Here is a 22,871-nt window from a genome sequence, read left to right as displayed (position 1 = left end):
CTGGTCAGTCCACGCTAGGAACCTCACTTGCGCCTCTTGCTAGCGACACATGATAACCATGGCACCGGGTGAGACGAAAGTAGCGCAGTGGAACATACACCATAGAGTGGTGTGTTCTCATCGGCGAGCACTCCAGATGTCGAGGTGACGGACCTGCTTTCACCTCCAGCTCCGTGTGAGGCAAACGCCAGTTGCTATTGAGATGTATTGAGCACTGAGACACCTATTCAGACAGAAAAATATCAATTGTAGAGCGAAAGTATGGGTACGAGGTCTTTTGCTTGCCAACGACGACCTCTTTTCTACCATCCGCCCTGATTCTCTGGTCACATCATCAATCTCGCCGACTCCCATATCCCGAGGAACAAAGAACAAGCAAGCTTCTGTCAAGCCAAACTCTGAATACCAGATCTTCCCCCAATCACCTACCGACCCAAGATCGCCACAGCTTACCACTCTCCCGGCTGGTGTGGCTGCCAAAGACTTTCCTATAGGATACCCAAGACGTTCAGTATGTCTATCAGGCCGTTCCCCGTTCTGGTACTGGAAACTGACTTGACAGAGATCATGTCCACTGGAGACGTCACTGGAGATGTCTACCCTACAGCCATTCTCTTCTCGGTACTCGCTTGGTTCTCCTGGCTTCTTTGTATTGCACCTCTTGTCTGGCACATCTCGCAGCGAAACGTTGCAGCGAGCTCGCTGGTGCTCTGGATCATCCTCACAAATTTCCCTCTCGGCATCAATGCGATAATATGGGGCCACGACAACATCGACCAGTGGTGGGATGGTGCTGTGTGGTGCGATATCAACGTCCGCATCCAGGTCGGAGCGCAAGTCAGCTTGGGCGCAGCCGTGGCCATGATCCTTCGGAGACTCGCACAGGTCATGGATACTCGCAACATCACCGTGTCTCTAAGCAGGAGCAGCAAGTTGAGGCGTCAGCTAGTCGAGCTTGCATGGTGCTGGGCATATCCTCTGGTTATGATCCTGTTATACATTCCCATCCAGTCCGTCCGTTACCACATCTCAGGCATCGAAGGATGTAATTCTGGGTATGACCCAAATTGGAGAAGTCTGGTTCTCAATGTCATGTGGGTGCTCATCACAATGCTCGCAGTGGTGTATTATGCAGGTAAGTGCAGCGCCCTTCAGACCATGACCTGTGCTAATCCTGGACAGTCCTCCTCCTCTTCCGTCTCTTCCGGTACCGTCGCGAATTCTCCCGCCTCGTGTCAGCCCGCAATACCACTCGATCTCGCTTTCTCCGTCTTTTTTTGATGTGCATGGTCTTCCTCTTCACCGTCGTAGCGTACTCGGTGTACTCATTCTACTACTTCTGCAACGCCATGGTCACATACGAGCTTGACACCGCGTGGTGGGATTCCATCGAGGGAGACAAAAGAAAAGTCATTCTCAAGTTCCGATCAGACGGCGCTGTGCACGTCGACAAATGGGGCCAAATTGGCCTGGGATACATCGCATTCCTGCTCTTCGGCACCGGCACAGACGCCTACAACACTTACAAGAAGATGCTCCTCGCAATCGGCTTAGGCAAACTCTTCCCCAGCCTGTACATCATGCATGACACCGCCTCCAGCACACCCAGCAGCTTCGTGTCAGCCCGCACATGGACCTCGTCGTACGTCAGCAAGGCCAAGAGCTACTTCTCCAAAGGCACCTCGCGCTTCAGCTCGTTCGGCGGCAGCACCTTCAACACCAGCATGCGCAGCGACTCCGTCGCACTAGACACCCTGGACCGCCCGGCTCTACGCTCCGTCTCCAGCACGACCCCCGTCCTGCACGACCACAGCGAGCCCCTCGCCCCCTCGCTCCTCAAACGCATCTTCACCCGCGGCCGCCATCAGCCCATCCTCCCCGTCTTCTCGCAGCGCTCTCTGACTCCCCAGCCCGAGAAAGACACCGCCACAGACACAGTCACCGAGGGCTTCTCAGCGCGCGCATGGGCGTCCGAGGCGCCATCGAGCCGACGCACCAGCGAGCCCAGCGGCGTGATTGTGTTCCGCGAAGTGCACTTAGACGAGGAGATACGGGCGAGCGCGGAGCGGAAGTCAGCCGACGAGTGGATGCTGAGGCCGTGAGGAGCCGGTTGGTGCCGTGCTGTTTTTTTGTGTCGCGCGTTGGGGTTGCATATGGATTGGATACGTATATACGGATGAAGTGATACCCTGGGTTTGCATGGTGGGATCGCCGGCGTGCGATGGGGATGTAATGCTTTTTTCTTCATACATGTGGAAACTACATGATGCATTTGTACAACTCCGAATTGTTTTTTTGTTGTCTTTGTGAGTACATGAACTTTTGCGCATTTTGAATATTCTTCACCCACGCCCTCAGTAGGGGGTCATTGCGCTTAACACTAAAGACTGCTCACGCGTTCGAATTCTTATTGCTTCGCACAAGGACATGTGGAGCTCGCGACTTCACGGAGGATCCTTGCACGCACAGCTCCAGTTGCGTTCAGCTGCGACGCCGTCTTGGGACAGGCTACTCAAGTAGCGTGACCAGAACAGCGAGAGTACAGCACTGAACGCAGAGTAACAAGCGTGCTTGTTAGCAAATTTAGTTCGGATATCGGACGACGCTGACCGTCATAGCTGGAGCTCGAAATGCGGGGAAGCTGTCTCGGCAAGCGCACATCACAACCAGTACATCACAAAATCAGACAGGAGGGCAAGTTTGTCGTGAAGCATTTTTTCATTCGATATCATGTCTCCACACGGAGATGTATCAGTCAAAGACCGGTTCAGAAGTGCAATGCGCGCGATGCGTGCAATGTGCTGGTGAGCACGGTCGGTGTTAGAGTGACCATCGTGTTCAAGTAATTCTCGAAGACCTCAATGGGTGATTGACCAGTAGCCAGTGCCATCCTCAGCCTAGCAGTCGCCCTCCGTGGAATGGTTGAAGCTCGTGTCGCATGTCTGCCGTATGACGTAGCTGGGCAACGCAGTCGAGTAAACAGTGAGTTGAGCGGACGGAAGGTGGTGCGCAGATCGGGGCGTTCAATGATCGTTATCGTTCAGAACTGAGGTGGTGGTGGTTGCTGAGATTGGGGGCGAGTTGTTTACTTGCTGCGAGGTTGTTAGCTTGCTGAGCTGAACTTGGTTGTGCAGTGCAACTTACGAACGAGCCCTCGTCTTTCTCCTCTTACGCTTGAGTCTCCTGACGCGCTTCTTCCTCCATTTGGCTCTCATCTTGTCGGCTGACTACGATTGATGTTAGCAGCTGTAGCTTCGGTGCACGTCATGCGGGGTTTGCAGCAAGAACGGTGAGTGTTCAACAAAGAACAACACACCGCAACATGCTCAATTGAGCATTGGGAGTATGCTGCTGGGCTCGGATATAACACTTACGTTGCTTTGAGATGAGTGTCGTGGGATGCAGAAGGAAAGTTGCTGAGCTCGCGGCTTTGGTTTGTGGTGTGGTGCCAAGCGCGCTAACTGAGCTAAGCGAGGAAGGCACGCTAGCTCCAGAAGGCACGGTCACGCGTCACCTCTGGCATCACAGCACGGTTCTTATTCAATCGCTCTCAGAACTGGAGCAGATCCTGTATGATGGCGGATGAGGTTGTGGCGCACTTCGAAATCCAACTGGCGGGCCGCAATCCTTTATGTTTGTGAGAGTATTCCTTTCGACGAACGTTGAAAGCTCACATGCATAGACACGCATGGCACCGTCGAAGTATGCGGCAATGAACAATTCGTGCTTGGAAGAGACATGAAGTGGTGAGAGTGGTCGTGTCTCGTCCGATGACATTGCAGATGCTAATGCGGTCTTCAGCCGCTACAGCTGGTATGACGACTTCACAATTTCTAGAGAACATCTTCGCATCCATTGCATCCTGTACGAACAAGATCCGGTTGCTAATATTGCTCCTTTCGTCTATGCTACTGACCTCTCGGCGAATGGCACTTACTTGAGGAAAAGCAATGCCGATTGCACTGGCTCTCAAGGTCGGGGTATCTTGATGGGCCAGAATGGCAGCTTTCTTCTCGATGACGGGGACGAGCTCCAGCTGTCAGAGACCGTTACTCTAATTTATCGGTCAGTTGGAGCAGTTATGCAAAGTGTTTTGACAGCGACTCAAGAGCGCGAGAAGGCGGTGCTTTCGTCTCGCTACCTCATTACCAACCGCCTACTCGGTGAAGGTGGATATGGCAAGGTACTGATTGGTATCGACCAGATCACACAGCGTCAGCTCGCATGTAAGATGGTGAACCTCGAAAAACTCTACGACCGACGCGCTGACCTGTTCGCGTCCACAAATGATGCGCAACAGCCCTCGAACCAAGCCATCAATGAATTGCCGCTCAATGTCCAGAACTGTTTTCGCGAGTTTGACATTCTCAAAGACCTCAGCCATCCCAACATTGTCCACATACAAAGGGTTTTCTGGAGTCGGAGCACGATTTACATGTTCCAGGAACTCGTGACCGGCGGAGACCTCTTCTCATACATTCAGTACAAGCATGGCAAGATTCCAATCATCGAATCCGCTGTTATTATCCGACAGGTTTTGAAGGGTGTTCAGTATCTGCATGATCACGATGTCGTGCATAGAGACCTCAAACCTGACAACATACTGATGACATCTCTCGATAACGGCGCCCGTGTTGTCATTACAGACTTTGGCCATGCGCGATTTCTGCCTAACGCAAACACCCAGCGCGACTTTACGAGCAACAAGCTAAAACGCATGTATAGTGTTGTGGGTACGCTTGAGTACGCTGCACCTGAAATCCACAGAGCGAACGACGCCATCCCAAGCACGAGTGGCTACTCTCTAAGTGTCGACATGTGGTCCATTGGATCCATCACGGCAGCCATACTCACAGGAGAGATTTTATTCAGCTGCCGAAATGACGGTCCCTTCGAGGAAGACCCTCGACGTGTTATAGTAGGTCTAGCCGCAGAATGCGATTTGAGCATCCTCGACGACAAGTACCACCCTTTGTGGGGCCCGATCGCCCCTGCGCCGAAAGATTTCATCAAACGTCTCCTTGTCTTGGACGAGGAAGATCGCATGTCTGCGACCGAAGCCTTGGAGCATATCTGGTTCACCCACCCAATGATGTCAGCAGAGTTCGAAGCTCAATACGAGCGAGCCATTAAGAAGTGGCGCCCACGTCGTAAAGACGGCCAGCTCATTGAACAGATCTCAGTGTTGAACCAGACATCTGGAGAGCGAAAAGCATCAGACAGGAGTTCAATTGATGGCACACAGTCCCACTTCCTCTCTTCCAAGCGAACCCCAGATCCAAACGATCTCACGGACGAGTGTCACCGCACGGGTAATGCTCAGCGCAGAGACCAGCTCTACCAAGACTATGCAGTCGGCACACATCGCGACTATGCTGATGATTATACTGAATCCAACGAAGGTCAAGATGCATCCCTCGATCAGCAGTCCGAGGGGCAGGAGTATGCCGAAGATGAGCCCGATGACGCTCCGACGCCTCCAACGAACGACAGTAGAGGCCAACTCCATCGCGTCAACACTTCAACACGAGGTAGGTATTTTCAAAGAGAGATTGTCGATCTGGATGACCTCAATACTCCAACACACGAATCGAATGAGGGGGTGAATGTCGTCGAGCCTAACTCTGAGAGGGGTGATGCGGCAAAGCAGTACGGACGACTACGACGAGAAGAGACTGTTCAGGTGCGCAGGACTCCGCCTGTAGGCAATGAGGCATGCGATAGTCTGGAACAATGGGGGCAGCATCGTGACCAGCAGACGCAATTCCACTACGACACGCAGGCGGAGACGATGACGCAGGATGATGATATCCTGGTGCAGGATACGCCTCCAGAGATGGTATTGGAGCCCAAGGTCACGAGTACGAATAGAGAACGCCGTGACTTTGACCAGAATTGTAGGCAATATGTCTACGAAGTACCTTTGGCTCACAAAGTCGGCAAACCAAAGAAGGTCTATGGCCGACGCCGTTGATCTACTACACGGTCTACACGACGGTCTAATGCAGGGATGACGGCCGTATTGCCAAAATATGCAACACACAATCCAGTCTTCGTTGACAGATAGCGAAAATGATGAGACGGTTTTCACACAAACATGGCTCACCGTGACCCAGACACCTCTCGCATCATCAACGGCTGCTTGTGAACCGAACCCCCAAACGGACTGAAATCAATATCCATCACCTCAATATCCTTCAACCCGTGCTTCAAGTAAAACCCATGCCCCACCGCACTCGACTCCAGATACAACGGCAGCCCCAGCTCATCCGCCCGCTGCTTGCCCCACTCCATCAGCGCACTCCCCGCCCCGCGCCCCTGATACTCCGGGTCCGTGTGCAGCATATGCAGGTCTGCGCTTGGTTAGTGACTCCCCCCCCCCCGCAATCCCCGCGTAGAGACGTACAAACATGCGGCCGGTCGCCCAGAATCTGCTTCTTGCGCGCCGCCATGCCGCCAAAGAACGCCTCGCACGCCGCCGGGTTCGTGCCAGCGCCAAACTCCCGCTTGCGCAGCGGAATCTGCGTGTCGGCCGCGGTGCGGTAGATGTGCCACTTCGACGAGGCCATCATGCGGCCCGACGCCGTGTCGATGGCTTGCATGAACACAACCGTCGGGTCCTCGGCGCGCAGCTGGATCAGCTGGTCCACGCGCTTCTGGTGCGAGTCTGGCGGCGACGGGCCGGGGAAGAGGATGCGGGTCAGGTCGCTGTAGGCGTAGGCAGCGCCCTCGATGACGCACGACCGGTGGAGTTCGGCGTCGGACACGGGCTGGACTGTGATTGACATGTTTGATATCCGGGTTTGCGTCTGATTGTCCTGGGACATGTGTTTGGCGATGCAGTAAGATATAGATGCCTGATGGGTGCTGGTATGACTAAGCAGGCTAACTGGGTTGGATTCACACCTCGCCCTTCCGCCCTTTCACCACCCGCCTTATCCATCCCATCTCGCGTGACCTTGAAGACCCTCTCAACGCCGTCCCTAGCCCTGACCTGAACCGAGAACCCATCTATGCCGCGTCTGGCGCTCATACACTGCCATCCCATCACATCCGCGTCCCCCCCTCCAACCCGCCCGCCAATCCCCCTACTCCCCCCCCTCACTAATCGACGACCCCCTCGACACCACCTCATCACCCGCCAAAATCTACCCGCATTAGCACTTCCCCCCCAACGCACCGAAAAAAAGAGTCCCCGTACCTGTTTCGCGCGCGCCACGATGCCCGCGGCCGCGAGCTGCGCGTACGTCTTGCCGTGCGGCAGGCTCGCGTACGCCATGTCCTGGTCCGCCCAGCTGCGCCGGCGGCGTTGCCGCCGCGTCTGCGAGACGTCGAGGTGCTGCGCTGTTAGCACGTGACGCGGGCGCGGTGAGTGGCAGGGGGGGTAGACGGGGGCGTACTTGTTTGTAGGCGTCCATGGCGCTGGCGCGGCGCTGGGTCAGGGTTGTTGGGGGCGTCATCGTAAGTGGAAGTGTAAGTGTAAGAGCGCGAGTGCCGATCTGTGTAAGTCGATATCTGAGTGAGGCCTTGCGTCTGACTCGCAAAAAGGAGGTTTGTAGAACGCCAAAGATTAAGGAGCGTGGGGCGGATGGCCGGTCGGTACAGCGCCTCTGTAATCGCAGAGCTACGCGCAAGAGAGGGCTACGGGCGTTGCGGGCTGCTTGCGTAGACACAGGAGTTTTTTAGGTTCGCGATGCGTGCTAGACATCCCTGTGCCGATCCCGGGGGTCCCGACGTGCGGACTGCCATTGCCAATTTCGCACTGCGGTCTCGGCTCGACTGCAAGGCGTCTGTATTTGGAACGGGGGAGGGGGGGAGGGAGGCAGGTAAGGGCGGGCTGGAGGCGCGTTGCACACGCGGCTCCGGGGAGACACTCCGCACGTGCCACCGGACTGTGTGGAAGACGTTGTGGGCGAAAGGAGCACGTCGTATCATTCAGCGGGTATCTAAAAAGCACGAGGCAGCCGCAAAACTCCTCCCAGGACGAAAACCAGACAAAACCCAAACACAAGAACCCAACCCAGACTCCCAACCCACCCACCTCCACTACGCCCCCTAGACGTCGGGGACGTAGTGGAACCCTCCCCACCGGTCCCGGCACAGCGTGCCACCCCCCCTCCCCCCAGGCCCGACGCTCATCCGCCTCTCCACCGTCCAGTCCGCGGCCCGCTCCGGGTCGTACAGCTCCAGCGGCCCGTCGCCGGCGGGGTACCCCCCCGCGCCCGTAGCCCTCCAGCGCCATGACGTACGCGCTGAAGCGCGAGTAGCCCGTGACGGAGCCGTCGGCGGCGCGGGAGGGCAGCGGGCGGCGGGGGTCGCGCGGGAAGATGGCGGCGAGCGGGGGGGAGAAGGTCGGGGCGCGGAGGGTGGAGGAGGAGGAGCGGACGCGCAGCGAGGGGTCTACGTCGCTGGGGCGCGGGAGGCGGGTGAGGCGGCCCGGGTAGTAGGAGGGCCTCGTGGTGCTGGGGCGCTGGGGGCCGAGGCGCGCGGCGGCCGAGGAGGTGGTCGAGGCTGTTGGGGGGCGCGCGGGGGGGAGACTCGACAGGACCACGCGCGCGCTGCTGTCGCGCTGCATGGCCACGATGTCCATGTCGATGGGGCCAGGGCGCGGTGGACGGGGGGGCGGTGGGCCGGAGGGCTTGGTGAAGGAGAAGATGGAGACCTCAGCGGGGGGTGGGGGCGGAGCCTGTTGGGCTGAGGCGACCGGGCGGGAGATGGCGACGCGGCCGGTGTCTGATCGGGGGAGGCGTGCAGGGCGGGCCGGTCCTTGAGGCCAGAGGCCAGTGTGGCGTGGCCGTGGCGTGGGGATGATGGCGGGGATCTGGGGCACCGGTGGAGGAGGTTCATGGTCGTCAGAGCTGGTGCGGAAGATGCGAGAACCTGCAGGGCGTTGGTAAGGGTGGAAGCGGTGGAACTTGTACAGCATACTTGACTTGCGCAGGGAAGCAAAGCTGGGGCGCTTCTTGACCACCACTTCTGCTTGCTTTGTGTTGCGCACGTCATCGGAGCTCTCCTCGCTAGCAGTGGTGTGCGCTGGCGATACTGTGGTGGGAGCAAACGCTGGACGCCTTGTCACTGCTGTCGCATCCAGCGCGTTAGTGATGAAGTCCATCTCACATTCACCAGCATGACCCTTCGCCAGTGCTGCAGAAGCTTCATCGACAGCATCAGCGTTCGGTGGAGCAGGGAGTGGCTTGTCAGTGCGCTTTCGAAAGATGGCGGTTGCTGTTGATGTTAGCTGCCGGCCGCAGGCAAGGTGGTGAAGCCAACGTTTCTTTCGCAGCTTGCGTTCCGTGCCAGTGTTGAGGTCAGCTTCTTGAACTGGAGAGACGTTGACTTCTTCTTCGTCATGGATTTGGCCGTGCTTGAACAGTTGTGACGCTGGAGTCTGTTAGCCTGTACTCGTAACCATGATCGCGCCCGACATGCCTTTCTGCTTAAGACGATTCATCGTTGCTAGCGTGTGTTGATGTTGTCGATGTTGTTGTTGATATAGCTGTAAGAACTTGACTGAAGGAGCAAGAAGCGCGCGTGTGTTGTTGTTGTTGTTGTAGCTGCTGCTGCTGCTGCTGCTGCTGCTGTGAGAGGTTGGCTCGAGGAAGCAAGAAGCGCGCGTGAAATAGAGGGGAAGGTCGCTAGCCAGGCTTGCAATCGTAGGTGAAGTTGAGAAGCAGACGGAACTTCCCCGCACGGCGTGAAATAGCAGTAGATGCCTGAATCCGAGCTGGCCAGTGCTTAGGTGAAAGTAAGTCCATGTGACGTCGGCCAGCGTAGGAGTGCATCAGAGCTGACCGAGCACGCGTATGTACCCGCGTCTGTAAACATAGAGGCGAGGATAAGATTGATATTGGCGGTTCGAGTAAGGGTCAGCGTTTGACTCTGGGAGAATCATCCTGGCATCTGTGACTTGTCAATACAAGACCTCACCATAACACGTCAATCCACAGAGAGCCAGTGTTAGGCATAAAACTCAGTCTCTCTGAGACTGAGCCGAGCATTATGCCCATATATTTTATTTGTTTTTATGTTGTACTGTGTTGATGGAGTGTCGATGAGTTCAAGTCGTGCCTGGATCCAGGAAAGGATGGCAGAGCGTTAGCAAAAAGGGCCCGCTGCTCAATAGCCTGCCGGGACACCTCAAGGGAGTATGTAGATAAACAAGGTACCAAACCTGGTATCATAACCACGCCATTCCAGCTCTTAACACCATTGCCGTGCATCTGTCGCAAACAATGTGTCCTTGCGAGATGGGCCCGTCATACCATAACCTAAAACTGACTCGAGCAAAACCAGCACTTCCGCCATAAATCCGGGTGATATGCCAATCATTGCCGGATTTCAATATAACGCCACCCAACGCCTGAGCAAGATAAAAATAAGAGTGCCATGCAACATGATCACGGACATGGCAATAGCCAGCAATAGATCCATGAGAGTAAACGAAAGTGATGGACATGAAGCGAAGCAACCACAAATCGCCTGCGAGCCATGCAGCAAAAAGAGAGAATCAAGGATTTCGAGGCTATCGAACCCCCTGTCCAGAGATGTTGAGGTTGAGCATGCGCTTGAGATCCTGCTCCAAAGCCAACGTTTCGGGTGCTGAGGACTGGGGAGGGGGTACAGTCGTGGACGGAGGCGCAGAGGCAGCCAGCTGCTGCTCCAATTTTGGCTTCGGTTTCGCGGACACTGAGGCGGGCACGAAAGACATCATGGTTGTAGCTGGCTTAGCAGGTGCGGCAGGTGAGTTTGCAGTCGGTCGGCCGTTTCTAGGTCCTTGTCCGTGGAAATTGCCCCGGCCGCGTTGATGAGCGTCCTGACGCTGCTGATACCGTCCCGGTGTCTGCGTGACATGCTTGTTGGGCTGCCTTTGTTGGTTCTGGCCATAGGGCACAGATCCACGACGTGCATTTGCCGGACCCTGAGCATCGCCAGCGGGCTGACCGCGCGCGAATGCATTGGGGTCGATGGCATTTCCAGATGAAATAGATGGGAAGTCTTGGAAAATGCCTTGCTGGCCTGTAGGAGAGTCCGCCGTAACTTCGGTGCGGAGGCTAGAGTTGCGCTTTGGAGTGTCGCCCTGGGCTGCTTTGAACATTGGTGAAAGATTGCGATTGCCATAGAAGAAATCAGGGCCGTCCTGAGGGGCTTGCGCGGGGGTCGAGGGACCTGAAACGCTGCGGTTGGCCGAAGGTCTACCCGTGTTAAACGGGGAAGGAGTGTGCTGAGGCCCCTGAAAGTTGCCAGGAGCTTGTGCAGCCTGTCGAGGAGGAGTTTCCATTGCGGCGTTGGGCTTCTTCTGCGACATTGAAAGCTTGTTCATAAGATCCTGCATTACGTCGTTTCCACTGTCCGACTGTTGAACATCTCTAAATTGAGGCAGCTTTGAAGGGTCTGTTGTGGACCGATGTCCAGTTGGAGACTGAAACAGAGGAGGTCCCTGCGAGTTCCTGCTTTCTCCGTCGAGCTCCATGGGAAAGACGTTGTACTCTTGCTGCAGCGGCGGCGGCTGAGGCCGGACCTGGTGCGCGTTTGGACTGAAATTGATGTTTTTAGCCCTCTCCGCTTTGTCGGCCCTGAACAGCATGTCGAGAGGAGAGTCTTCATGACGTGCGGGGATTGCAATCGGGGCGCGCGACGGTGAAGGAGACGGGCTCAGCGAGTCGGCGGAATCAGAGCTGTGGTCTGGTGGAGGCGTGGGTGGACCAGAAGCGGTCTTGGCGGGCACAGAACGAGACAGAAACTTGGGGATCGGCAAGGCTGAGGGTGCGGGCGAGGCGTGGAAGGTAGGGCCGGCGTATGCGCCTTGATTCTTCATGGGCGTGGCAGAAGCACGGTTGGTGATGGCCTCGGTGTCGGTCAGGGAGGTCTGGGCGCCCACGGCTGTGGATGTGCGATCGTGCGACGGCTGGCCACGCATGTGCTTCTTCCCGCTGCGCGGGCCTGGGTGCGCGCGGGCATCGTCGGTGGTGTAGGCGCCACCCTCTGAGAACGAGGGCTCGGCATTTGGAAGCTTGCTTGGCGAGGCATGCGCAGCATTGTTGTGGTTGCGGCCGCCTCTCGATCGGCGTTGCGAATGTCTGCCGCCGTTGGTGTTCTCCTGCCCGGGCTGCGATGCGCTCGGCTGGCGGTGCTGGCCGCGCGGGGCGCGTGGAGACGCTATACTTTGGCCCGTCGACATGTAAGGCAGGCGCAATGTGTGTGGAGGCGGAAAGGCGGGCGACTGTGGTCGTGGTCGTCGTCGGGGCTCTCTGCGGCGTGGGCGCGGATCAAGTGATGGCGCGGGATGACGAGGCGGTGGTGCAGCGGGACTGATAAGGCGAGGTGGTGGAGTTGTGGAGGTGGGGAGTGTTCATGTCCAGCGCGCAGGAGTAGTAATGGGCACGGGTCGTTGCGTGAAGCGGAGGAGGGCAAGTGAGAGAGTGGTGGGCGACGTTGGTTGCGCTGGTGGTGACTATGCGGAGGCGGCGCAGCCTTGTCTTCGGGCAGCGAGCGTCACAGCCTGCCTGACCCGGCCATGCACCGACGCAAGCGGTGCGCGTGAAACGGGCGCCCTCCCTTGGTTGCAGAACAGCGTCCAGCATGCTGGGGAGACTGGAGCCCTGGAAAAGGGCCTACAGCGACTACAGTGCTTGATTCACAGCCTTCAAGTTCAGACATCCATCCCTAGTGGTGTTCTGTTGCACACGCAGGGAGGAGGACGATGCTGGCCCGTGCTCACCGAGCTTCCGCAGGCACGATCCACTGTTGCCTCTGGCGGGCGTGAACGTCGACCAGGCCAACACGGCAAACACACCGTCACCGTAGTGCGCCATTGCCAACCCTGCTTGCGAGCTGCATTGCCTGTCCTCCACCGCACCACGACCGCACTTAACGCCTCCCACCGCCGCCGCCGGCCCCCGATAGCTCTCCCAACTCCCCGCCCCCACATCCACCGCAACCATGGCCGACGTTGATATGGCAGACGCACCCGCGCCCAAGACCAAGGTCGCCAAGGCCGCAGCCAGCACAGACACCGGCGACAAGAAGCGCTTCGAGGTCAAGAAGGTGAGTAGTCGCGTGAGGTTCAAGCATGACTGGCTGGTTGTTAACAGGGCGCAGTGGAACGCCGTGGCGCTCTGGGCCTGGGACATCGTCGTCGACAACTGCGCCATCTGCCGTAACCACATCATGGATCTCTGCATCGAGTGCCAGGCCAACCAGGCGTCTGCTACGAGTGAAGAGTGCACCGTCGCCTGGGGCATTTGCAATGTACGTCGACTATCACCGCCCTCTCAGCCCTCACAGCTAACGTCCACAGCACGCCTTCCACTTCCACTGCATCTCCCGATGGCTCAAGACGCGACAAGTGTGCCCGCTCGACAACCGAGACTGGGAGTTCCAGAGGTACGGCCGATAGAGGCCCGGGAACACTGTGCACAGCAAGCAGCGTTTGGTCTGGGTTTCGTTATGGACGTCTGGCGTCACTGGGCTTATAAAAGGATCATGCGAACACGAGAGCAGTCAGCATCACCGGCGCGAGAATCGTCGAATGAACCATAAACTACAGTCATGATATTGCCCTGTTGTCTTCTCCACTCTTGTGACGTGCGTCTATCCAACCTTCTGGCCGTCCACGTCGATGCTGTAGCTCGAGGCCGAGGCGTTGTGCGCCGGCAGCCAGTCCTCGGGGTTCTTGTTGTAGAAGGGCCACGGTGGGACGACGACGAGGAAGGTGAGGGCGGTGCCGGCGAGGCCAATGTAGAGCGCGAGCTTGATGTCCTGCTGCGCGAAGCCAACGAGGAAGGCAATGATCTGGGGCGGTGAGTCGTGGGGACAGCGCGCGCGGAGCAGTGAGGACGTACACCTGCTGCACCGAGCAACACCGTCGTCAGCATCTCCGCCAGTCGCTGGCCCTCAAAGTCCTGCACGTGTTAGCCTCCATACCATGTCTAGCTTCCCGCGAATGCGAAGCGTCCACCTACAATCTGGCCCTCGACCGCCTCGCGCACCTGCTCCAGCATCTGTTCGGACATGGTGGTGGTTGTGGTGGACGTCGTTGGTCGCACTCTGGCTGCTGTCGAGACACCGTGTGCCTTGCGTTACTGTTACTGACCGACCCGGCGAGATGGATGTTCTGCGGCCACTCAATCGTCGATGTGGCAGCTTCCCCGAGCTGCAGCCCGACGCAGGGATTATCAGCCGCAGTCCGTGCGACGCAACCCGACGCCGCGAGTCGAGGCTGAGCGAACCTGGAACCGTGAACCTGACACACCCATGCGCCAAACACTGCTTTTGGCGTACACAATTCAGGCCAGTCAGAGCACCGCAAAGAGTCACCTGATTTAGATACTGTTCGACGTCAAATCTGGGCGCCCCTGTCTGGATGCGTCACTGGTTGTAGTTGCCGTAGCATCCACTCAGCCCCGTCGGGACCGCGGCCGACTCTCTTTGAAAAGCTTGACAGTGCGGGCCGTCGGCGTTCGCTACATAACAACCTCCTGCCCTCCCTCCCACCCTTCCACCACCCACACCGTCCCTAGGACTCTGTAAACCCCCTAGCACCCGCATACAAACTTCGATTCGTTCCCACTGTACGCTCAACACCACTAGCGACTGCACCTCCAGAGCTGCATCGCTGACTCGCTCAGGAAATCCCTCAAACCTTCCGTGGACTTCACCGCCCACCACTGCTGCTGATCCGACTCGGGCTTCCCGTTTCGATCACCATTCCCCTTCACAGCACTTTCTGACGCCTCGGCGTCCTAATCAATCCAAACCATCAAGTTGGCGGGGCTTTACCTTCACAAGTTCTCCTCCATCCGTCCCCTTCTCGGACCCAAGGCGTGGGTCTACGGAGGCGACTACAAGAAGCCGCCATAACTGGGCTTCACCAGCACCCATAGACACATTCGCTTTCGACCTACTGCATCCTCACCCTTCCTTGTTCCCTTAGGATCAGGAAGTCTGGCTACCGGAAACTTCCCCCCAGCGGCTGAGTGTAGGGGAGGACCCTACGCAAGGCCATTAGTCAAGTTGAGCGCGCCTTGAGGTGATCGCTCACAAGCGACTCGCCGAACCTTGAGGTTTCTTGCTCCGCAAGAGATCTTGATTTGCGCACCCACGTCCACAACCCTGGCTTAACCAAAGAAACCGACAAGACCCTTGGAGTCAAGCTCAATCGCCGCCTGAGCCGCCAACATGTCTGACACTCCAAGATCCGAGAAGTCTGAGACGAGGTTCAGCACCCCGGTGTCTGAACTCGACGACCACCGCCGTCAGCCCCAGTCCATGCCCCGCGCTGACTCACCGCCTCCCGTTCGATCGCGCCGCCCGACTTTTGCTAGTATCAATAACCAGATTGAGCGCCCGAACCTGCTCATTCATGTCAACGAAGCCCTGGAGGCAGGTGGCATTACCGCTCGCGACTTTGAGGAAAACGCCGTTGCTGACGACGATGACCCGTACCTGTCCCCTGATGTGCGTGGTCGTCGTGGCTCTGTACAGGCCCACAGCCCGTCCGCACGCCGCGACACTTTTAGGCGCCCGCGCGACCCAGCCATTGAGCGACTTGTTAGGTCTCGCGCATCCTCAACCACTTCGCGATCAACATCCCCTCCCAACTCTGTGGATGCATTCGCTGGTCCCAACCGCCGCCGCGACCGTGCAAACACTGTCAACAGCCGCACGCCGTCTTTCGTCGAGCTCAACCTCCAGAGGACGCACTCCCGAGCCACTGCACGTCGTCCCACTATCAGTGATGAGCGCCCCGAGGACGTGAAGAGCATCAAGTCTGTATCTGCTGCCAGCTCTGCAGAGGAGGATGTGTGCTTTCCCGTGGAGGAAGACTTTGGAAAGACTACGCGGTTTGACTACGAAGAGCTGGAGGAGTTTGTTGCCGAGTGCCAGGAAAGGACCCCAATCGGCCAGAACTTGCGCCACAAGCCTAGCATTGCTTCTCAGATGTCCAAGAAGATATTTGCAGACCTTCGACCGAAATCCAGCCAGACAAGCCGCAAGGACGACATCGAGACTGCCACTCTGAAGGATGTTGATCCAGCCATCCAAGAGAAGCTCGCAGAGGAGGGCCTGGCGCACATGTACACTGAGAACAAGAAGGACGTCCCCGGCCTGTCTGGTAACCGGTTCACGTTCTTCTCCTCTGAGCTCGATGACACTATCCATGCAGCAGAGCTTGGAGGCCTGCTCATGCCTGGAGAACGCTTCCGCGACCTCTTCGAGACACCTCCAGACAGTGGCGTCTTCTGGATGGACATGGTTAACCCGACCGAAGAGGAAGTGTTTGCTATCTGCAAGGCCTTTGGTGTGCATCCTCTTACCCGCGAGGATATCTGCATCCAGGAGCCGCGCGAGAAGGTGGAGCTGTTTCACCAATACTACTTCGTGGCATTCCGCTCCTTCTGCCAAGTCGACAAAGACTCCGAGGACTATTTGGATCCACTCAACTTCTACGCTGTTGTTTTCAAGGAAGGGCTGCTCACGTTCACGTTTGCTGAGAGCCCCCACACTCTCAACGTCCGTAAGCGCATCAGCCGCCTCCGCGATTACATCAACCTCAATGCCGACTGGATCTGCTATGCCCTCATTGATGACATTGTGGACAGCTTTGGTCCTGTCATCCGCGGCATTGAGGACGAGGCCGAGGCCATCGAGGACCAGGTCTTCACTGCCCGCATCGAAGACTCGCGCGAAATTCTCCGTGCAGTAGGCGACGCTCGCAAGCGGGTCATGCAGCTGCTGCGCCTCCTCGGCGGCAAGGCCGACGTCATCAAGGGCTTTGCCAAGCGCTGCAACGAATCCTACAGCGTTGCACCTCGTGGCGATGTTGGTCTCTACCTCAGCGATATCCAGGACCACGTCGTCACTATGATGTCTAACTTGGCGCATTTCGAGAAGATGTTGAGCCGCGCGCACTCCAACTACCTCGCGCAGATCTCGGTCGATCAAGTTATCCAGGGCAATGCTAGTAACGACACCCTCCAGAAGGTTACCGTTATTGCGACAATCCTTGTTCCGCTGAACTTGATCTGCGGTTTGTTTGGTATGAACGTGAGAGTTCCTGGGCAGGACGGCAGCCCGGCCTGGTTCTATGGCATCTTGGGCACGATCGCCCTGTTCGTTGCGATCTGCTTGGGCACTGCGAGGAGGCTGAGGTACATCTAGCGGTGGGTTTTTGGTTTGCAGGTCATCTTGTTGTAGCTCTTTTCTTACATGCTCACCCTTTGTTTTGTTTTGATCACTGTCCTTATCTAGATTATGCGTAATGACGGCATGGTAGATCTCGGTGTGCTTATTTGTACAGCGAGGCGTCTCTTGTTGAAATTTCTTTGTTGTAATGAATCATTTTTTTCAAAACTGTCTTGTTCAACTTAATGCGTGCAATGCCCCTCTGATTGTGCTGATTCGCGGCTGCCTTGCGCCTCAGCTGCGCCTGATGGACTAGAACACAACCCCTGACGCCTGCCATTCGCGTACGCTGTGGCTGCAATGCACACCTCACGTTCGAACTTCTTCACTTCCACCGCATCACTAATCACTTGGATCGATACGACAACCGAAGCCACTGGCCACAATCAACACAATGAACGCTAAGCGCCAGAAAACTAAACACGATGATGATTCGGACAACAAAACAAGTCAGGAGCCAGAATTGCTCCAGCCTAGCCCTCTCATACCACAGGTGTCGACCACAGCGCTGGAAAACTCCAGCCATGCACCCCCATACACTGCAATCAACTCTGAGCAAGGTGACATCCGCTTACTTGAGCTTGCACCCGGACAATTTGAATCTCCGCTTATCATCAGGCTTGTCAAAAGCAACCTTCTGCACAGCACAGAGCAAGCCTACGAGGCGCTCTCTTACGTCTGGGGCACAGAGCTTTCAATCCAAAACGCCATACTTGACGGCCAACCGGTGTCTATCACAGAGAATCTCGACTGCGCGCTCCGCCATCTCCGCTACAAGGTGATGCCTCGCACTCTCTGGGTCGACGCACTTTCCATGGACCAGAGTAATATCCAAGAGCGAAACCATCAAGTCCAGATGATGGGCAAGATATACTCAACCGCGAAGATAGTAATAGTCTGGCTAGGCCCGGTGGACAACAGTGATCTCCACCTGAGAACAGTCCTCGCTGCAATGCAACTGCAGTTCTCGAACCCGACCCCTTCTATAGCCACTCTATTCGACTACCTAAGCGACATCATAGCCATACTCAACGAACAAGCTGATTGCGCTCAAGACTCTAAGGAGTGCGCTCTGAATGCTATATCCCGCATCATCGACCGTTCCTGGTTTCAGAGAGTATGGGTCGTGCAAGAGCTTGCTTTGTCACGAGCTGCATCGGTACGAATAGGTGCCTACACCTTTCATTGGGAACCTTTCCAGCAATTCATAAACTGGCTACCGCACCACAGGGTTAAGCCTGACATACACAGCAAATTTTGCGAGATGGCCTCCCGAGTTCGCAGAGCATCCACTAAAAGCTCGTTTTCTTCTCAACTATGTCGAACCCTGCATCTATCAGCAACGGATCCCCGCGACAAGATCTTCAGCCTGTTGGGGATCTCTAGAACAGTTGATATGAGAATTGTGCCAGATTACACGAAATCTATGCGTGAAGTGTTCATCGAGACAACGGGCATGTTATTGCGGCAGAACGATCTGCTCATCTATCAATACGCACCCTTGCATGCTCTCAGAGAAGATCCTCATTCGAAATCTTTGGGGACTCTACCTTCCTGGGTGCCAGACCTGCGCATCACCGGTGCAGCTTTTGCAGATTCTATTTTCGAGATAGTCACACGTCCAAAAGCCGTGGACACTTACCATCGTCCACTCACTATGATCACTGGATTTAATACTGACCCGATTACCGTTCAAATGTGGTCCATGAGTTATTGGTGCTCTATTTCGATGACGGTTATATCATGGAGTCCAACGAACGCTGATACGATGACAACATCAGGCCTGTACATTGGCACCATCGCTAAAACATCTGGCCTTCTGTTAGACTCTCTCGAAGATGTGGATCCGTACTCGGGATTGTTCAAGAACCTGTATAAGATATACAAAGATATAGTCGCACCTTATGGTGGCAGATTGATGGATCTGGTCAGGGCCTTAGGGGGCACGTCATTGGAACGAAGTCAAACAGATGTCTTTCGCAACGCAAGGTTCATCTGTTGGCTCGTGGAAGAACTTGAAGCAGATACAGTAAGCCCTACATCAATGCCCAACCCGTTCCAAAAGGAAGTGGATCAGTTTAACGCGAGCATGGCGGCAACTGCCAAAAATCGCGTCATCTTCGTCACGACTGGTGGCACTGTTGGCCTCTCATACCACCCTGATCCAAATGGCATACGGCCTGGCGATGAGCTTGTCGGTCTGTTCGGTGTCAACTTCCCGTTCGTACTGCGTCGGAACACTGACGGAGTGACGTGGCAGATGATCAACGTGGCAGGCTTTCGGGGGCATGAATGGGGCCATAACTTCCTGGACGGTACAGAAGAAATCACTCCAGCGATCCTTCAAAAGCATGGGATGAAGCGGTACACTATTACGTGAAAGAAACGCCACATCTCGACCTCAGGCGATGCTTAGATTCGAAACACTTACAACTTCGCTCTCTCCCTCGTCCCAGCCCCGGGCTTATCAAACCGATATACTATATCCTCAAACCCATCCACAGCAAACACATACACCCACACCAACTCCTCCTCCCCCTCGTTCACAATCCCGTGCTCTGCATCCCCCGGAATCCACACCACACTCCCCTTCTCCACCGCATACCCTTTCCCGTCAATAGTAATCACACCTCTACCCTGCACCACGTGATACACCTCTGCCTGCGCGTGCCGATGCGGTTTCAGGTCCCCTCGACACCCGGCCGCGCTGCCCGGCGCGCATGTAGCTATGCCTACGGTGAGCGAGTCGGAGGCTGTTTGCGGCGCCGAGATGAGGGTTTTCCAGGTCACGCTGCCGCTGGTGTGCGGGTCGGGGAAGGAGGATACTGCGGTGGCGGCGATGCTGGGGCCGCTGAGGATGAGTGGTGCTTTGGGGTTTGGGGTGACCATGGTGGGGTGTTAAAGGGGGCTTCTGGGGGCTCTGTAGAGGAGAGGGAGGGGCTTTTAAGTTAGGTGGAGGATGGGGATGTATTTCGGAATTTGGTCGGGTCGGTTGGGTGAAGTGGAGATAGGTGATGTATGTATGAGGGATCGGTTGCCCGCTTTGGGTCTAGTGCGCGCCGGGAGGGTGTGTGGTGTGCATACACATTGGACTACTCTTGTTCGTACGGGCCGTTGTGGGTATACACAACGGACGTCGTGAGTCCAGATTGCGGAGGCTGTCGTGAGTCCGGACTGTGGAGGCTGTCGTTCGTGGTGTGGACGTGACGTCACACAGCGTACTTCACACCTCGCGCTCCTTCAGCAAGTAGGTGTGCTCCTCCCAACACGCTGCTTACGTCGGACAAAGTCTGCAGCCCGGAGTCATCATGGCCATCTTGCTCGCAAGTCTCGCTCCCAGGATCGGAGGAGGTCCAATACGTCAGCGGAGCACTCCCCGACCTACCAGCCCGAGACAGATATATCACAGCCTGAAAACATCAAATTGAGGCTGTTCGATGACCTGCCGCCAACTCGTCCCCTTCTCCGCCTTCCAAACAGTCGCAACAAGATCCTCCAACACCACCAAGTTCCGAAACCCCAGCGGGCGCTGCGCCAGGAACCACGCGCGCATCCGCTGCTGCAGCTCCGCCCCCTCGCACTCGGCCCCGAGCACCAGCACCGGCCACAGCATCAAGCAGCCCAGCGCGCCCTGGCCCACGCGGTCGATCGACTCGAGCTCCCGCAGCCCCAGCTCGACTAGGTCCTGCACTGCTGCCGCAGGCGTGTTACGCACGTGCCGCTGGAAGAACACCAGGCCCGCGTAGTAGAACGCCATGGACGTGTGGTGGATCACGACCGTGTTCGCGGCGCCTGCGCCTGGTGCTGGACTCTGCGGCGGTAAAGTAGGGAAGTCGAGGTACAGCTGCAGCTCAAACGCATCGAGCTCCTTCTCGCGCTCCGGGTCGCCCAGCTCCGTGTCACTCGGCCCCGGCGCGCGCGCCAACAGCGTGTTAACGTGGTCCTGCGCGCGCAGAAACGCGCGCGACACGCCGTAGTACGGGAACGTGTACTCCAGGCCGTCAGCCGCGCCCGTCGCGTCGTGCAGGAAGAGCTTCAGGTGCGGCGGCACGGCGACGCCGCACAGGATCGCCATCTTGACCATGTGCTGGCGGAACGCGGACAAGGCAGCTTCCGGGAGGCCCTGGGTTTGCAGCTGCGCCAGGTACGCGAGCCCGCCGGACACGTGGGTGCGCCAGCGCTGGGTGGTGCCGGACACGGCTTCGACGGCGATGCAGGCCATGATTGCCATGGCGAAGGACTGGTCGGTGTGCTGGTGTGCGCGCGCCAGGTTGTGGCGCAGGTGGTGGACGGCTTCGTTGTCGTGGTACAGCGCGAGGACGCGGTCTTGCTCGTTGGTGCGGCCGGACAGCTCGAAGAGGTTGTAGGCTGCCGAGGCGCACAGGGCGTGGAAGATGGCGACGTCGGCGTTGGAGCTGGCCGATTGCGAGACGAGACCTTTCAGCGCCATTGGGAGCATCATCGTGCGGCATGGGTTGTGGGGCTCGTCGATCAGGACTAGCTTGCGGCTTGTGAAGGTGATCCAGTGGTGTATGAGTCGTTTCTGTTTGGATGGCATGGATAGAGCATCGAGATGGCGCGGTGGAACAGTTCGGCTCTGCTCTTCGAAGGGTGAGTGAGGCCGGGCAGCAGGTGTTGAGTCGTCGTGGATATTGTGAAAGACCTGAGCTGAGGCGACCAGGATGCCATCGTCGTCCTGATGAGGCGTCTCAATCGTGTGCAATGCGTAGTCGTCAGGCGCGATCACGGTCTCGGTGATATCAGAAGAACCCGGTGCAGACGATTGCACGGCAAAAACGCAAAAAGCTCCATTCTCCAACTGCGAAGATTCCTCGGGACGCCACTCGTCGAGTGCAGTCAAGGCACTGTCCAGCTCAGGCGAACTAAGGCGAGGAAGAGACTGAGCAGCACCAAACGGCACCAAAGACCTCCTGGAAGCTCTGACCTCCGGTTGCTTGGAGGTCTCGCGACTGCCGTTGTCATGATCAGGGTCTGCTGCGTCGTAGGGATTGTACTGCACCCAGCTCAACCGGAGGCCGTAGCCTCCGCATTCGATATCCGCCTGACGACAACGCTTGCACGAGGGGGTCGCTCTGAACCCCAGAGGCCTACGTCAGCACGATTCCTGCTCCAGGTCTTGAGTGGTCGTCGACTTACTCGTCGCACTTGATTCGGCGCGATCGACAGGTCCAGCAGCCAGTGAAGCACTTTGTACGCTGTCTTTTCATGCTTGGCGTAGAAACACTTGGTTCCTGGGGCTGCCTCCAGATTCGGTTCTGCGAGGGCAGTCGCTTCTGGGTAAGTGCTGATCGTCTGGTATGCCACTGCTCGCTCTCTCTTGCCTGGCGTCCGTCTCCGATGTCAAACCAGCATAGCTCCCTTCTGAATAAATGCTGTGAGCGGAAGGGATTGAGCTTAGCCTGTTTGGCTTGGCCTAATTAGTCGACCACCGTAATAGTAAAGCGAATGGATGGTCGAAGGTTGAAGTGTACCTCTAGGGGGTTGTCCACCGGCCCGCTTCTTTTTGCCAGTCGTCAGAGTCGGCCGAACCACGGTGTCGGTCCAGTTTCTGATTGGCTCGCTGTCGCATGCCCGCCCCACCGACGCTGCGGCGTTAGCGGCTCGCTGTGACCTTCCTGTCGGCCATGACCAACTCAGAGATTATGTTCGTTCAACCCAAATGTTGC

At 56.9% G+C, this 22,871-nt stretch overlaps 9 protein-coding genes across 9 annotated transcripts; 4 read left to right on the top strand and 5 right to left on the bottom strand.

Moving 5' to 3' along the window:
• Positions 1 to 261: 261 nt before the first annotated feature.
• C7974DRAFT_435259 (pheromone A receptor-domain-containing protein) lies at positions 262 to 5,974 on the top strand (the record flags this gene model as incomplete). Its single annotated transcript, XM_046145045.1, has 8 exons — positions 262 to 265; positions 563 to 1,135; positions 1,183 to 1,618; positions 1,652 to 2,071; positions 2,535 to 2,539; positions 3,683 to 3,746; positions 3,802 to 5,150; positions 5,184 to 5,974. 8 exons carry the CDS (start codon positions 262 to 264, stop codon positions 5,972 to 5,974), a joined length of 3,642 nt encoding a protein of 1,213 aa, XP_045995633.1.
• A 128-nt stretch (positions 5,975 to 6,102) lies between these two features.
• C7974DRAFT_414910 (acyl-CoA N-acyltransferase) lies at positions 6,103 to 6,788 on the bottom strand (the record flags this gene model as incomplete). The annotated part of the gene is made up of 2 exons (XM_046143843.1): positions 6,103 to 6,353; positions 6,407 to 6,788. The coding sequence occupies 2 exons, from the start codon at positions 6,786 to 6,788 to the stop codon at positions 6,103 to 6,105; spliced, it is 633 nt and encodes a 210-aa protein (XP_045995632.1).
• Positions 6,789 to 10,522: 3,734 nt separating this feature from the next.
• On the bottom strand, positions 10,523 to 12,579 carry C7974DRAFT_362592 (uncharacterized protein; the record flags this gene model as incomplete). The annotated part of the gene is made up of 2 exons (XM_046139740.1): positions 10,850 to 12,579; positions 10,523 to 10,819 (listed from the first exon to the last, which is right to left on the bottom strand). Exons 1-2 carry the CDS (start codon positions 12,176 to 12,178, stop codon positions 10,523 to 10,525), a joined length of 1,626 nt encoding a protein of 541 aa, XP_045995631.1. The 5' UTR covers positions 12,179 to 12,579.
• Positions 12,580 to 12,939: 360 nt separating this feature from the next.
• C7974DRAFT_315030 (RING-box protein 1) lies at positions 12,940 to 13,396 on the top strand (the record flags this gene model as incomplete). The annotated part of the gene is made up of 3 exons (XM_046138489.1): positions 12,940 to 13,044; positions 13,099 to 13,248; positions 13,298 to 13,396. 3 exons carry the CDS (start codon positions 12,940 to 12,942, stop codon positions 13,394 to 13,396), a joined length of 354 nt encoding a protein of 117 aa, XP_045995630.1.
• Positions 13,397 to 13,590: 194 nt separating this feature from the next.
• Positions 13,591 to 14,012, bottom strand: C7974DRAFT_315671 (microsomal signal peptidase-like protein 12 kDa subunit; the record flags this gene model as incomplete). Its single annotated transcript, XM_046138520.1, has 3 exons — positions 13,591 to 13,791; positions 13,842 to 13,901; positions 13,962 to 14,012. 3 exons carry the CDS (start codon positions 14,010 to 14,012, stop codon positions 13,591 to 13,593), a joined length of 312 nt encoding a protein of 103 aa, XP_045995629.1.
• Positions 14,013 to 15,177: 1,165 nt separating this feature from the next.
• On the top strand, positions 15,178 to 17,160 carry C7974DRAFT_414905 (cora family metal ion transporter-like protein; the record flags this gene model as incomplete). The annotated part of the gene is made up of 1 exon (XM_046143842.1): positions 15,178 to 17,160. The coding sequence occupies one exon, from the start codon at positions 15,178 to 15,180 to the stop codon at positions 17,158 to 17,160; it is 1,983 nt and encodes a 660-aa protein (XP_045995628.1).
• A 418-nt stretch (positions 17,161 to 17,578) lies between these two features.
• On the top strand, positions 17,579 to 19,564 carry C7974DRAFT_435253 (heterokaryon incompatibility protein-domain-containing protein; the record flags this gene model as incomplete). Its single annotated transcript, XM_046145044.1, has 3 exons — positions 17,579 to 17,744; positions 17,874 to 18,589; positions 18,632 to 19,564. The coding sequence occupies 3 exons, from the start codon at positions 17,579 to 17,581 to the stop codon at positions 19,562 to 19,564; spliced, it is 1,815 nt and encodes a 604-aa protein (XP_045995627.1).
• A 23-nt stretch (positions 19,565 to 19,587) lies between these two features.
• C7974DRAFT_218657 (RmlC-like cupin domain-containing protein) lies at positions 19,588 to 20,330 on the bottom strand. Its single transcript, XM_046137123.1, has one exon. It carries the CDS (start codon positions 20,071 to 20,073, stop codon positions 19,612 to 19,614), a length of 462 nt encoding a protein of 153 aa, XP_045995626.1. The 5' UTR covers positions 20,074 to 20,330; the 3' UTR covers positions 19,588 to 19,611.
• On the bottom strand, positions 20,211 to 22,628 carry C7974DRAFT_218637 (fungal Zn binuclear cluster domain-containing protein). The gene is made up of 2 exons (XM_046137122.1): positions 22,342 to 22,628; positions 20,211 to 22,277 (listed from the first exon to the last, which is right to left on the bottom strand). Exons 1-2 carry the CDS (start codon positions 22,410 to 22,412, stop codon positions 20,588 to 20,590), a joined length of 1,761 nt encoding a protein of 586 aa, XP_045995625.1. The 5' UTR covers positions 22,413 to 22,628; the 3' UTR covers positions 20,211 to 20,587.
• Positions 22,629 to 22,871: the final 243 nt, after the last annotated feature.

The sequence above is a fragment of the Boeremia exigua genome (genome assembly GCF_020726555.1).
Source record: "Boeremia exigua strain MPI-SDFR-AT-0100 chromosome Unknown C7974scaffold_8, whole genome shotgun sequence".
NCBI classification, from domain to species: Eukaryota; Fungi; Ascomycota; class Dothideomycetes; order Pleosporales; family Didymellaceae; genus Boeremia; species Boeremia exigua.
Note: the sequence above shows the minus strand (reverse complement) of the source record. Positions and strands in the feature narration are given on the sequence as shown.

Coding starts and splice junctions, on each gene's coding strand:
- C7974DRAFT_218657 (XM_046137123.1), bottom strand. CDS start 20,073: ATGGTCACCCCAAACCCCAAAGCACCACTCATCCTCAGCGGCCCCAGC.
- C7974DRAFT_218637 (XM_046137122.1), bottom strand. CDS start 22,412: ATGAAAAGACAGCGTACAAAGTGCTTCACTGGCTGCTGGACCTGTCGA. Junction 22,278..22,341: donor CGCCGAATCAAGTGCGACGA/GTAAGTCGACGA, acceptor TCTGGGGTTCAG/AGCGACCCCCTCGTGCAAGC.